The 13,009-nt window shown below is 40.9% G+C and overlaps 1 protein-coding gene across 1 annotated transcript; it reads right to left on the reverse strand.

Annotated features, from left to right (window-relative positions):
* Positions 1 to 45: 45 nt before the first annotated feature.
* pirt (phosphoinositide interacting regulator of transient receptor potential channels) lies at positions 46 to 1,130 on the reverse strand (the record flags this gene model as incomplete). Its single annotated transcript, XM_084570833.1, has 1 exon — positions 46 to 1,130. The coding sequence occupies one exon, from the start codon at positions 1,128 to 1,130 to the stop codon at positions 723 to 725; it is 408 nt and encodes a 135-aa protein (XP_084426959.1). The 3' UTR covers positions 46 to 722.
* Positions 1,131 to 13,009: the final 11,879 nt, after the last annotated feature.

Consider the following 13,009-nt stretch of genomic DNA (forward strand, 5'->3'; position numbering starts at 1 on the left):
TACGTCTTTATAATTTCAGCACAACATGTCATTTCTTTCTCAAGTAGTTGGGATAAAAGAACCAGTTGCAGACTTTTTAAATCCAATCCAATCCGTGCAACTAAGCGGTCTATTTTCAGTGGGCAAAACTACTAAATATTTCATAGCCATTAAAGCAGAATCTCGGTTACGTCAAATTTCCTCTCACAGAATATTTAAATCTTATGAAAACATGCTTTCAGGTCATAATAGTCAAATTCCAACTCTTTACATAATTCAAAGTGCCCTTTCCTAGTGGCTCAGCTCCACAACAAGGACTTGAGAGGATGCAGCTAGATACGATAAAGCTGGAAATGACAATCATAATCTCTCACAACTTTTAATTATTCATGAATTGTCATATACTGTACCGCACAGCATTAAGAAATCCCATTTGTCCACTTTTCCCTTTCATAAATATTCACGAGGACACTTCTCATATCCTCCTCTTTGCCAAATTGTGTGAAGTGTGAATAATTGCATTTTACACAGCACATTGTCGCTCTCACCTTCTTTTCGGCCGTTATTAATGCAAATGTTGTCATGCACACTTGAGTCTAAGAAAGTGTCGTCAATCCGTGTAAATCAGAGTCTTTAAATAATGGATTTTCAACAGATGGTCCCATGCTGAAAAGATTAATTTCATTCTTAAGGGTTCAAAATCTGAAGAACAAAATTGAAGTTTTAGGACTAAATCCCAGCCATCACAGGTTGAACATCGGGGGCCTGTAGTAACTGAGGGGCCTCTTCATATTTGACCGCTTCCTGTTCTCTTTGGTGATGGGAATCAGGACCACGCCCACCACAAAAACCATCAGCCCAATGGACAGCAGGGCCGGTCCCAGGATGTTGGTGACCTTCTTGCAGTGGCCGGCGAAGTAGAGGCCGCTGATGATGATGCCGCACGCCAGGAAGCTGCCGCCGGTGGACATGAGGTGGATGGGGAACCAGAAGACTTCACATTTGCTCTGGGGGGTCTCTGTGGTCCAGAGGGACTCGCTGCGGGCCAGGCTGAACACGGTGCTCTCTGTGCGGCTCGGGGGCGTCAGCTGGTCCCTGGACTGGGAGAGTGTGCACTCTCCCAGGGGGATGTTCTCTGGGCTGTCTGGCATGGCCTCCAGGGAGACGCTGCGTAAGTAAAGCGGAATATGGATCAGTCTGGAGAGAAAGATTTATCAGAAAAATCCACGTAACTAAAGACAAAATTATTTAATAATCAGTCATTTTAAAGTGTCAAAATGTTGATTTTTTTTTGGAATAACATTTTTCTATCAAAACATATCATGTCTACACATTTGTTTTTCTATAGCTCGAACATAAACTGCTTCTTTTTCCATATATTTGCTTCTTGACAACATTTCTCATCAAGCAAGGAGGAATCTACTAAACAAACACATACCTTTAAAATCTGGATCAAGTCTCTTTGTATTTTGGAAGAATCAATGAATAAAGTGAAGTCACTTAAGGATCAGAAAACATCAGGAAATCTGAAGGAGATGAAGACAAAGATTTCCGCCCACCGTCCGACCAGAGTGAACTGCAGACTGAACAACCATCTGCCCACCCTCCTGTGCTATCTCCACCTCCTCCAGAGAACTCTCGGACTACCATTCCCTTACCATCATCTACCGTCACAGGCGTTCTTGTCCTGAGGTTGCGTCCAGGGCGAGGGGCTTTCCTTCCGGTCCCCAGAGGATATCCATACGCCTCCGATCAGTGACGCTGACGTCTCATAAATGATCTTGGGGAAAAAAAACAAAACTTCTAATGCCTTTTTTTCCCTCAGAAAGCCTGATATTTTTCAGGGCTGTACAATGAGAGGAAAGTATCTGTCTCAATCAGCTGCAACTCTTTCCACACAAAGAGGAGCAGGGCAGGGCAGCAACTAGGAAATAGCTCTCTGTTATAGCCAGATTGATGTAACAAGCAATCACCCATACAGAGACTTTCCAATACAGCCTGATATGTTGGCACAGTATTGATCCCAAAGTACCCTGGAGCAATTATCTGCAAGTTGTAGTTGTGTTCACGGAACATGAGATCAATGAGTAGCATAATTAACCCTCAGAAAAAAAGAAAAAGAAAAAGAAGACAAAAATCATGAACAGTTTTTGGTCAAATTTAGGATTTCTTTTATTCGTCGTCCTGTCATTTGGTTTTTAAAATGTCCTGCCTCAAATGCTCACTTGCTGCAATATGACACTCCTGCTTCCTCCTGCTATTACATTTGTGTATTTGCTGCTTTGCGTGGATCTTTTAGAAAGACACAAGTTTCAGTATGTGGCCATTGATCTGAACACGAGCTCGCACTTTAACCCGATTACACTCTGCAGAGAGCTCCCGAGCTTTGAAAATGGCTCCTCGGGGCTGCTACACTACTTGTACTTCAGCGAACAGTGAGAATCCTCCCTGATTCCATTAGGTCACTGCTGTCATCTCTTTAAAATGCACCATCCTGTGGCACGACACTGATATAATTGAGCCTGTCAACACTTGTGATGAGCTGCAAAATCCAGCAGAGGTCAGTACCGGCATGGGGGATGGACTTCAGGTTTGCTGTGTCATTAACTTTTAGTGAAATATTTCAGAGCAGGATTAGTTAATTAATCGGTTAATTCGCTGTTTTGGTAATTACATTACATCTATTACTTTGCAGCCACATACGAGGAATTAATTGTCCATTCCATGTACAGTGGCCTGCGATTATGATGCGCCTAATTCTTTTTAATGGTCCATTTAAGTGGGTTGTATCCCGTTCACTTGATCATAGTCATCTGAGGGTATCTTCCACTGCTTAGTGAACCTGCTGGAGCTGCAGGCCTTCATGTAACTGTGTGTTTCAACAAGTTTTTATTACATTTGGTGCAGGAATGATCAGCTCTTGTGAGCGATTTAGTAGCACGCAGGATATAGCGTTAAGTGGCAATCCAAGCTTCTGCAGGGGGCCCAAGCCAAAATTCAAAGTAGGGAAATCTGTCATCGGGTAGATAGAAGGGACCCGTAGGGAGAGTTGTGGAGTATTGTTGATGCACTGTAGGGCCTTTATCAGGTTTTAAAAGGTTTGTGGCTGTCGTTCCACTGTCTTTCTCCATCCCATCACACACACTATGAGACTTCTTGGCCAGTGTATCGATAAAGCAACATAAAGGCGCCCGTCTAATCCTGTTTGATAACACAAACACAGAGGGCTGAGGGATTAGAGCTAATAAGTGTCATCTTGAGTCAGCGTGCTGCTGGTTTGGCAGGTTTTTAGGACGGGGATTCAAATGAACTGTGGAGTTTGCGGTGCAGTTAAAGCCACCAGAACTAAGATGCTCTAACAACTCCGACTCCTTCGGCCTTTCGAGGCTGCGGATTAAACAGAAATACTTCTTTGGCCAAATGGAGCCTCACACAGAGCCTCGTTAACTCCTGAGCAAATATCAATAAAACCTGTGCAGAAGCTCATGGTCTGCAGAAGAGTAACATTTCAGGTAACACATCACTGATTTATTAACACAGGCAGTGCTTTTCTGTACAGGTGACCTTGGGAAACTAATTAATCTGCTTTGCATATTTACAGCTTTTTGTTGAGTAATCCCAGAGGTGGAGGCATTCAAAGAACTGTAGCAGAAAGGCACTTTCATGCTGTTAATGCACAGAGAAAGAGTTCTCTGAAAGCTGAACAACAGCCATTGACACTCTGCCTCATATCAGTTCATTTAGATAAAAGGCATTTACTTTATCAGCTTGACAATATCCAATTGTCTTAGCAATTTATTATGTTTCACTCGAATTGATGACCACCAAATGGGAGGCTTCCTTTTCATTTTGTAGCTTGCTTACATCTTAGAGCAAACACAGTCATTAGTGATTCCTCTGCATTAATTCCAGCGAAATCTGAGGTCAAATCCTCACATCTTGGCATTTCATAAAAGCAGACTTTACTTGAAGACACTTCATCACTTACCCAAATGGTTTATTCTGTTCTAAATGATGAGAGGGGAGCTTAGTTTAGTCATGTAGAACTGAAAAAGCCACTTGGTTTATCTCAAACAAACTCACTTTACTTTCTTTTGTTATAGCTTTTTTTTGGATATACCGTGACTGAATATTTATGGACATATTGTTTCAACATGCACAACAATAACTCGTACATTTCAGACATTCACATAACATTATGACCACCTTCCTAATATTGTGTAGGTCTCCCTTGTGCCTCCAAAACAGTTGTGACTCATCAGAGAATGGACATGGGCCTTCTGAGGGTGTCCTGTGGTGTCTAGCAACAAAATGTTGTTGAGGTCTAGTGTATTTGGAGGCCAGGCCTTGTGCTGTTCTTAATGTTTTTTTTGAGTTGTTCTTTAACTGTTTTAGTGTGTGTGCCTGTTGTCAGGCTGCTGAGGATGACTGCTGCCATCAAGGAGTGTTATTTCTATGGGGTGGGGGTGCCTGGTCTGGTCTAGGTGGGTGGTATATGTCTAAGTAACATCCACACAGATGTCAGGGCCAAAAGTTTAACAGCAGAACATTGAATTCTCACAAGATGGTCAATGTTATTTACATCACCTGTTGGTGGTTTTAAGTGTCCAGAGTCCATTGAACATCTGCAGTAAATTGGCTGTTGAGTCAGAAAAAAAAGCATCAAAATGTAGACCAATTCAGGTCCCCAATATCAGATTACCGGAACCTTTTCTCCATTTGTTAATACATTTATACAAACACCGATTTGAAATGTGGTTTACGCTGTGCACATTCAACTGCTTTGTAACTGAATAATGTTGTGTGATAAAACACCTGATGTGAGGTATAAGAAACTCACTATGTTTTTCTTTACACGATCTTTGCTTTTACTGAATGCAGTTTCATTTGCCACATTATATGTAATATACATGATCACTGAGGCTGAAATAAAAATACGGCACGTACTACATGCTGGCAGGCGTTAAAGAGATGGTATATACAGCTGGCCTCCGACAGTCCTTGGGCCTTTGTGACGTCAATAGCTTGCAGCGTTCCTCCCCCTTGCCGAGGCATGTCAGAGATGGAGAAAGGCAGGCAGAGCTAATAGATGCTGTGGGAGAGGAAAAAAAAAATAAAAAAATCTGCGGATGGTATAAACAGATCAATAACTCAGCCACGTCTCATTTCTGACAGATTTGTTTTCCCAGTCTGATAATTGGGCAAAGAGCACGGTGTGCCACGCTCCTGTTTATCTTCATGGGTTCATGGGCTCACTGACGGTGATGATGGACTGAGACTGGCCAGTGGACACACAGGTAAGATGCCTTAGGATAGACTAAAAGTCTTCTCCACTGTACTGTACTAAAAAAAAATCCTCACACTTATGTGTGCACAACACCCCCAAACAAATGACAGCACAGCACGCAACTTGTGGAGCCATGCGTGTATCATTGCAATGCATTTTAAAGCTTTTCATGTTATTTTATGGCACTGAATTGTACAAGAGATAGTTCGACCCAAGAACAGGAGGAGGCAGCCCTCCATTAAGATTACACGGTGTTAAATAAAACACCAAAAACCCAGTAAGCGTACTGATGGCATGGGATATGAGTTGTTGGTTCATGCCAGGCTAAGTGGAACCACTGAAATCAAGGATTCTTCAGTAGTAAACAAAAAGCAGCGAGATCAATTCCACTGATAACCTGAAAGCCTTTGTTCTGTTAAAACGGATGTTTTGTTTTCTTTGAAATGTCTGATGTTGTCCTAGTATGGATTTCTGAACCCTTTTGAATGAAATGCTCTGCATGATTCAAAATTAGGCGCACAAACCCGAACAATAACCACGTTGGTGGAAGAGGGGTGTGAGCATACAACCTGATCAATCTCGCCGTGAAGAGGAAGCCAATGAGAAAGTTGGACAAACCGTTGGACACAACCTGTCCAATGCATGATGTGAGGATTTTGTGAGATGTAATTTTAGAAATGGCCAGTGTGACAGACAGCCCTGGTACCAACGCCTTTTAATTTGCAGATTCTGGCCAAACTTCCCACAAGACAGAGTAAGTGGATCTTTTTGTCTCCTCTTCAGTTTCATATGACTCGTCATCCAATCAAAGGGAACAACTCAGTCATTCTCATCATAGTTCACTGAGTAACCATACATTTTTAGAATTTCTTTAAAAAACAATAATGGGTATGGACACCTACTGGAATCTTCTTGTAGTTTACACACATGTGTACTTGTTAACAGTCCAACATGTGCACATAGAAAAGATGCAGCAAAGAACCGTGATGGCCAAGAAACTGACAATAATTAAGATTGGGGGAAAACAAACATACAGAAAGGAAGCTTACTTAGGCTCAAGCAAAAATCTACAGTCATTAGGAGTAAACAACATTAAGAAAAATATTGGAGTAGCCACCTGAGAAGAAAACAATGGCTGCACTTACATGGACACTAACATCCCACTAATATTTGGAATAACTGTGCTATCACAACAAAAATGTCTCACGTAACCAGAGATCAGACTGAGGGGGGTGGTGTAAACCTGTAACAGTCTGTTCATTGGGAAAATATTAACTCCTAATAACGATGTGATCTGATCATTTGTCTCTGGTTGAAATAAATCCGTTCTTTTTGTGCATGTTTGCCCCACGTAGGGTAAAGGGTTGATTCGATCAGGCTGAAGAAATAAAGTCCATGTAAATGAAGCCAATGTGCCTTCTTTTGAAATAAAGGACAGTGCCGATTGCTGTAATATATCTGATCAGGTGTATTTAGCGTTCAAAGTTGCTATCGCCACAGCAGCCACAATTTCATGAATTACATTAAAACACTGAATATTGTCGGGCCAAAGAGCAAGTTTTTTTTTTTTTTTAAGTTAATAGTGCGATATGTAACCCCAAAGGTGTCAGCTCACAATGAGTCTGCATGGGTACGCTTTATGCATCAGGTGAGAAACTAGCCAGGATTAGCAGGGCTCTGCATCCGATGACAGATCCTGTCTTTATATATTACTGCGGCTGAAACACACTGGCCTGAAGGACACACTCAAAGTGTGATTTTCACACTCTAAATGAATAATTTGAGGATTTTTCAAGCCATCTAATAATGAGTGCGTGGTGAGTCATGTATGTAAAAAAAAAAACAAAAAAAAGGGGCCAAGCAGCCTTTTGATGAAAACACAGAACAGAAAATCTTTATCGAAGAAACAGTCGTTTAACATGCTGAATGAAAACCAAACACCTTTCTGTCTTTTGATGTTGGTCAAAAAGTGGTTTCAGCATGTTTGGCTGTTGAAAACAGAGAACTAGATGATGAAACTCTCCTTCTAAAAATAACAGCATCTACATTTCAGTTCAGCCTTTCATGTTCATCTCCACGCAGCTTTCTTCAAAGAGGTGTTTTCTGTAAAGAAAACACCTACGTATTGTTACCAAGTGGAATGTGGACTGTATAGAGTACTTCAGATAGCACTAATAACACCGACTTTCAACCTTAGCTCTGTTCTTCTAAATTAAGGATATGGTTTGATCAACAGCAACAGTTTTCTTTAATGTTTTCTGTGCGTTTGGGTTTTCAAAATCTGTTCCCAGAACCAGTGACATTGTTGGTTCTCTGAAGAACTGCGAGCCGTGCAATGCAACTTGGGACATGGAGGCAGTACAATGTTAATACGTACTGCTTGCACTACATGTTAAGATATCTAGAAGATACAGATGTCCTACACATTCTGTTGTTCCTCGTCGTTTAGCATTTAAAGCAACAAGACTCTTGTGTAATATTGTTTGCATTAACGAGAGACTTTGTCGTCATCAACTCCAAAAAGTGGATTCCCACAGCAACCACCCACGCTATGTGCTTAAGTGAAAATACCAGTGGTCCATTAGTGAAGCCAGCTTGTTCTTCGATTAACCAACTCAAATCCCTTACTTTATAATTTTCTCTTCATTGCTTGAAAATGTGTTGTTGCTCCATGCCCCCTCTAACATGGATAATTAAATACCAGCTGTTAGCTGTTAGCTTCACTTTTAATTTCTGCTGCTCCAAGTTGCACAATTGAGCCTATATCTTGTTTGTTGACTTTGTTTATACACCATCCATTGCTGGCTAGTGGCTAGCTTGTATATTGTACATCTGCATAACAGGAAATAACTCCCCATACTGGCAGGTGTAAACAACTTAAGGGTGTATATTCATAAATGTTCAATTTAAATTCATCTGGTTTTGAAAATGCAGCAAACAGTGATCTTTAAACTTGACACTCAGACAGATTAGCTCCTGAATCAAACCACTGGGAACAGCTATGGGGTGCTGACCGTCCAAAGACAAGTCAGACAAAGAAAGAAGCCCCAGAATGCCGTTAAAAGAAAAACCAAGGACAATGACGTCACATGTCTGGACATTAATTGATTAACAGGTGACCTCTGAAGCACAGTAACCGCATAGAAATGGAGAGGAATTAATGGAAGTCCACTTCCGAGTCTAAATGAATGGTTAGCCGCATCTATAAATTCTACCTGGCTGCCGTGTGTCAGAAATGAAAGGCAGCAGACAGTTGAACCTGTGCTGTGAATATCAAATTTTCAAGCTGTCATCTCGGATCACGTCGGCTCAGAGTGAAGGCCGTTTTTGTCTACACCAAGAAACTCGGCAAGGGCCTCCGCTCATTAACCTCTGGTATTTTTAGACAATATTTAGAAGTGAGGCAAAACACTCAGCTCTTGCTGTGATATGACCACTCACACTATAAAAATGTTTTAGGAAGTGTGATCCCCTTCCTCTCAGGAAGCAATAAAACTATTGATGTCAGCCCTGAAACAGAGTCAGGACCATTTGGTAGAGGTTTCAAACCGAGTAAAGCAATATAGAGCAAGTTATGACTGTGCTTCACGAGAGATTCTGACATGTAATTTCAGATATCAAGAGGCCTTGACTTCCTGATCCATGGGAAATAAGAGCAATCTATTTGGGGTCAAAGGGATAAAAGGCAGTTCAGTCGCACCACTATCTCTGCCCAGTATATGTGACTACGATTCCACAATCAGAACTCCATAATGCTGAGGTTTCCATAGTGACCAGTCTGTAAAGCTGCTTGGTGTTCGGTACAGTCCATCGTTGCTGAGGCACCGAGATCACATGTCCCACCTTTGATGGAGAAACTCTCCAGTAGATCACACCTGTGGTTTGAGTTCCTTTTGAAATGCTAAATCCCCCTCTGAGCAGCAGGGACCAGTCAATGGTATCGATCCAGATGCCCATCAGGAGTATTGAGACAATCCTGCGGTCATATAGACAAGTATCCCACAACCCCTTTTCCCCTCGTAGATCTCTATATTTCGTGTGCATGCTGAGAAAGCTAACCGAGGCTAAAGTTCAATGATGCTTTGATGGCCAAGGCTGTACAGATGTTCAGGCTTAATCAAGATAAATGGGAGCCTTTTGTTGCATGCTGAAAAGTCGATACGGTTGTCCTGCTGAGTTACCTGGAGAAACTCCCCGTGGAGCCGGGAGGCTTGCAGACTTTAGATTGCTCAGAGGAAACAGTTCAGGATTCTCAAAATAAGCAGTAATTAGCAACTTTCCTGCAACTGTACTCCGATTCTGCCATTTCAGCTCAAGGGACACTTTTCTCAGGATTTAGAAAATAATCCAGAGCATGATTCAGCACTGTGTACTGTAATTTATGGGTAGCAATGGGTGATAGTTAACGGTTTTTGTACACTTAAGGTTATTTTATAGTCTCTCATAGGAGAGACCACCTAGACCAGACCAGGCACCCCCACCCCATAGCAATGACACTCCTTGATGGCAGCAGTCTGGCACAGACACACACACAAAAACGGTTTAGCAACAACTCAAAAAACAGCACAAGGTGTTGACCTGGCCCCCAAATTCACTAGATCCCAAACTGATAAATTATCTGTGGAATGATCCACAGAGGCCCATCCCCTCAACCGATGGGACCCAAAGGCCCCCACTAACAACATCCTGTTGCCAGACACCACAGGACACCCTCAGAAGACCCATGGCAATTCTCTGATGAGAAAATAGCTGTTTTGGAGGCACAAGGGAGACCTACACAATATTAGGAAGGCTGTCATAATGTTATGCCTGATCGGTGTGACAGTATGGTATAGCAGACTGAGCTTGCCAAACACTCTTACCTTGCAGGTGAGTCTTAAATAAATTAAACTACAGAAAATAAACCTTGCAAAATGTCTAAATAAAGTAGGAGCTTTTGGACAAGACAGTTCTGGGTCACTACAAACCGGAGAGTGCTACATACCTTCAGGAACTGCATTTCACACAAAAAATACTAACGCTGATGTGTTGTAACACAACTTAGTTCTTCGTGTCATACAACAGTTGCTGCATTTGCACATTTGCATGGGCATTTGTGTTCCACCAAATGCCTGAATAATAGAACAGTGGGAATAAAAATGCCTCATGTAACCACCCCGAGCAGAACAGACTCGCCCAGTCAGAAGGAACTTTCATTCAGATTCAGAGGGGTGGTGTAAACCTTTGCTAATCTGTTCAAATCGGAAAAGTTTAGCTCCTGAAAACTATGTAAACACTTGATCTGATCATTTTAAGAAAGAGTTTTTTTCGGTCTTAATGTCTCTCATGACAGTGCCACAACCTCTGCCAATACATCCATCTTGTCAAAAAGCCATTAAGTAGAATTGATAATTCTATTCAAATGCATAATTCCTGTGATTCCTTACATTTAACCCATCAAACTTTTTATTGGTGGTGAATTTCTCCCTCAGATGGATTCAAGGACAGATAGTGCTGAAGACTGTTGCTGTATAAATTTGTGATACTGGGCTATTTAAATAAAACTGACATGTGTGCACCAGTGCTTGTGTTTAGCAATGTAAAACTCTGCTCTTCAGAAAAAAAAAAAAAGAGTTCAAATATCCCCTCCAGACCTGTTTAAAATGCATAAAATGCTTGGAATAATAATGTACGTCCGATACGGTTTTTCACAAGAATTCTGAAAGGAACATCTACGCCTCCTCCTTCATTTAAACATTTCTCATTTCAAATCATGACTCTGCACAGTGAAGGTCAAACGTCCAAGAAAAGTAACCAAAACACTTATTTTTGAACAGAAGAATGCTTTAATTTTCTGTTTAAAAAGGACAGATTGTGCAGAAGGAGATGTGGACTGCAGGTGGGTGTTTAGACAACGCTGTTTTAAATATGAATGCAGTCCCTTCTTCGGGTGAAAAACAGTGCGGTTGTTTATCTCGGGCTCATCTTACATGTCACAGATCACATTATCCTCAGTTCTTAAGCCACAATGTAAACTCGTCATCGGTCGGTGTGACCATGAACGCCATGGGCATCCACAGGGGTCATCTCTCACAAACGATCAGCGTGACGGGGCCTCTCCGGCCTCGTGCGCCTTTATGAGGCGATTTCATTAATTTCTCGCTCAGTGGAGACGAAGCAGTGCTAGATGAAGCCAGACCTCCTGTTCAAATCGGTCCGTTTCTGTGTCAGTCTGAGGGACGCAAGAATCGCTTTTATGCCCTTTTGCTGATTTGGTTGTTATTTCTGTATTGCTTGTTATGCAGGGTTACGTTTGGACAATGGAAAGAGAAATTCACAGCGAGGAGGCAACGAGTCACTTTGAGTCCTGCACGGCACATGATCATAATCACAGGCACCGCTGACTCTGAATATGTTTAACCCTGTATTCACTGGAAAGCTGATATGGAAAAACTCCTCATGAATTAAGATCCCATTTTCTATGAACTCTACAGAGTCCCTGCGTGGGCATAAATAATAAATAAAAATGATATTAGATGGGCACAGGATATAATTTATTCCAATTTTACCAAATGAGCAGGTCTGTTGAGCCAACTCTCTGTATATCCTATTAACCAAATGTAGCAACAAATCAATCAATAGCATTCAATATAGCAAAACATGGTGTCAGTAATTACATATTTTTTCCTCTCCGTGGCTACATAGCTATCAGTGAACGCAGGTTACAGTTAAGTACTGGCAGAAAAAAAAAAAAAAAAAAAAACAGCTAATGCTATGATCTTGAAAGCTCACTCTTGGCCTGAGAAATAGTAGTTTAAGACAAATCTCTTAGCAGATCCACAACCATATTTTTGGTTATTTAAGTCTATGGACACAGAACAACAAAAAAGTAAAAAAAATTAAATAAAATAAGTGATTACAGAAATCAATGGAAACCTCAATGTGTTAAAAGAACAGTGGACATTAAGGGGGACTTAACAGGGAATAGCACTAACGTATCATAACAAAATATTGGTGAAATGAACGAGTTTCTCAGCAGATAATGCGTTATTTAGAGGCTGCGTGTCAGTTGCCCAATCACTCCCACTATATGATATACGCGGCTCCCCTGGATCTAAATATCGTCCGAACGACTCCAAATGACACCAAAGTTATATGGGTGAGTAAACGATCACAATTTATGCCAGAAATAAGGTCCAGTTGTAAAAAAAAAAAAAAAAACAGTAATTCCCCCTTTAATATGTGTATAGAATAATGAAAGTAAATATCCCATTTTCTAAAGTTTGTTTTACAGAATCATTAAAATTAGATTAGTATATTATGAATAAATCACAAAAAACATCAAAACACTGTTTTGATTTGTTGAGTCTGTAGGAATGATTAACATCCTTGTCAAGCTTTGCAGAGAAATTTAAGCCACTTTGCAATAAGGAAAAACAAATGCCGTGTTTTTTGCTCCTTTACATATATTTACAATTATATGATGTTGTTGAAATTTAGTTGTATTCTTTTGTCCATCATTTCCATGGAAAACCAAAAACAGCATGTGTTTCTGATTTTATTTCTGTCATTCTCCATTGGTTCATTCTGAAGTCATTAAATCGCATCATATGAAGGAGCAGTTTACAGAAATGATTGAGCTAACTGGTGACAAGTAAATCTGTTTTTTTTTTTTTTTCTTTTTCCCTCCTTCAGCTGGCAATTGTCTAAGCTGAAGAGGTAGTGACAGTGCAGTGATGGAGATGGAGCAGACTACAGCCAACT

Source organism: Chelon labrosus (genome assembly GCF_963514085.1).
Source record: "Chelon labrosus genome assembly, chromosome: 21".
NCBI lineage: Eukaryota > Metazoa > Chordata > Actinopteri > Mugiliformes > Mugilidae > Chelon > Chelon labrosus.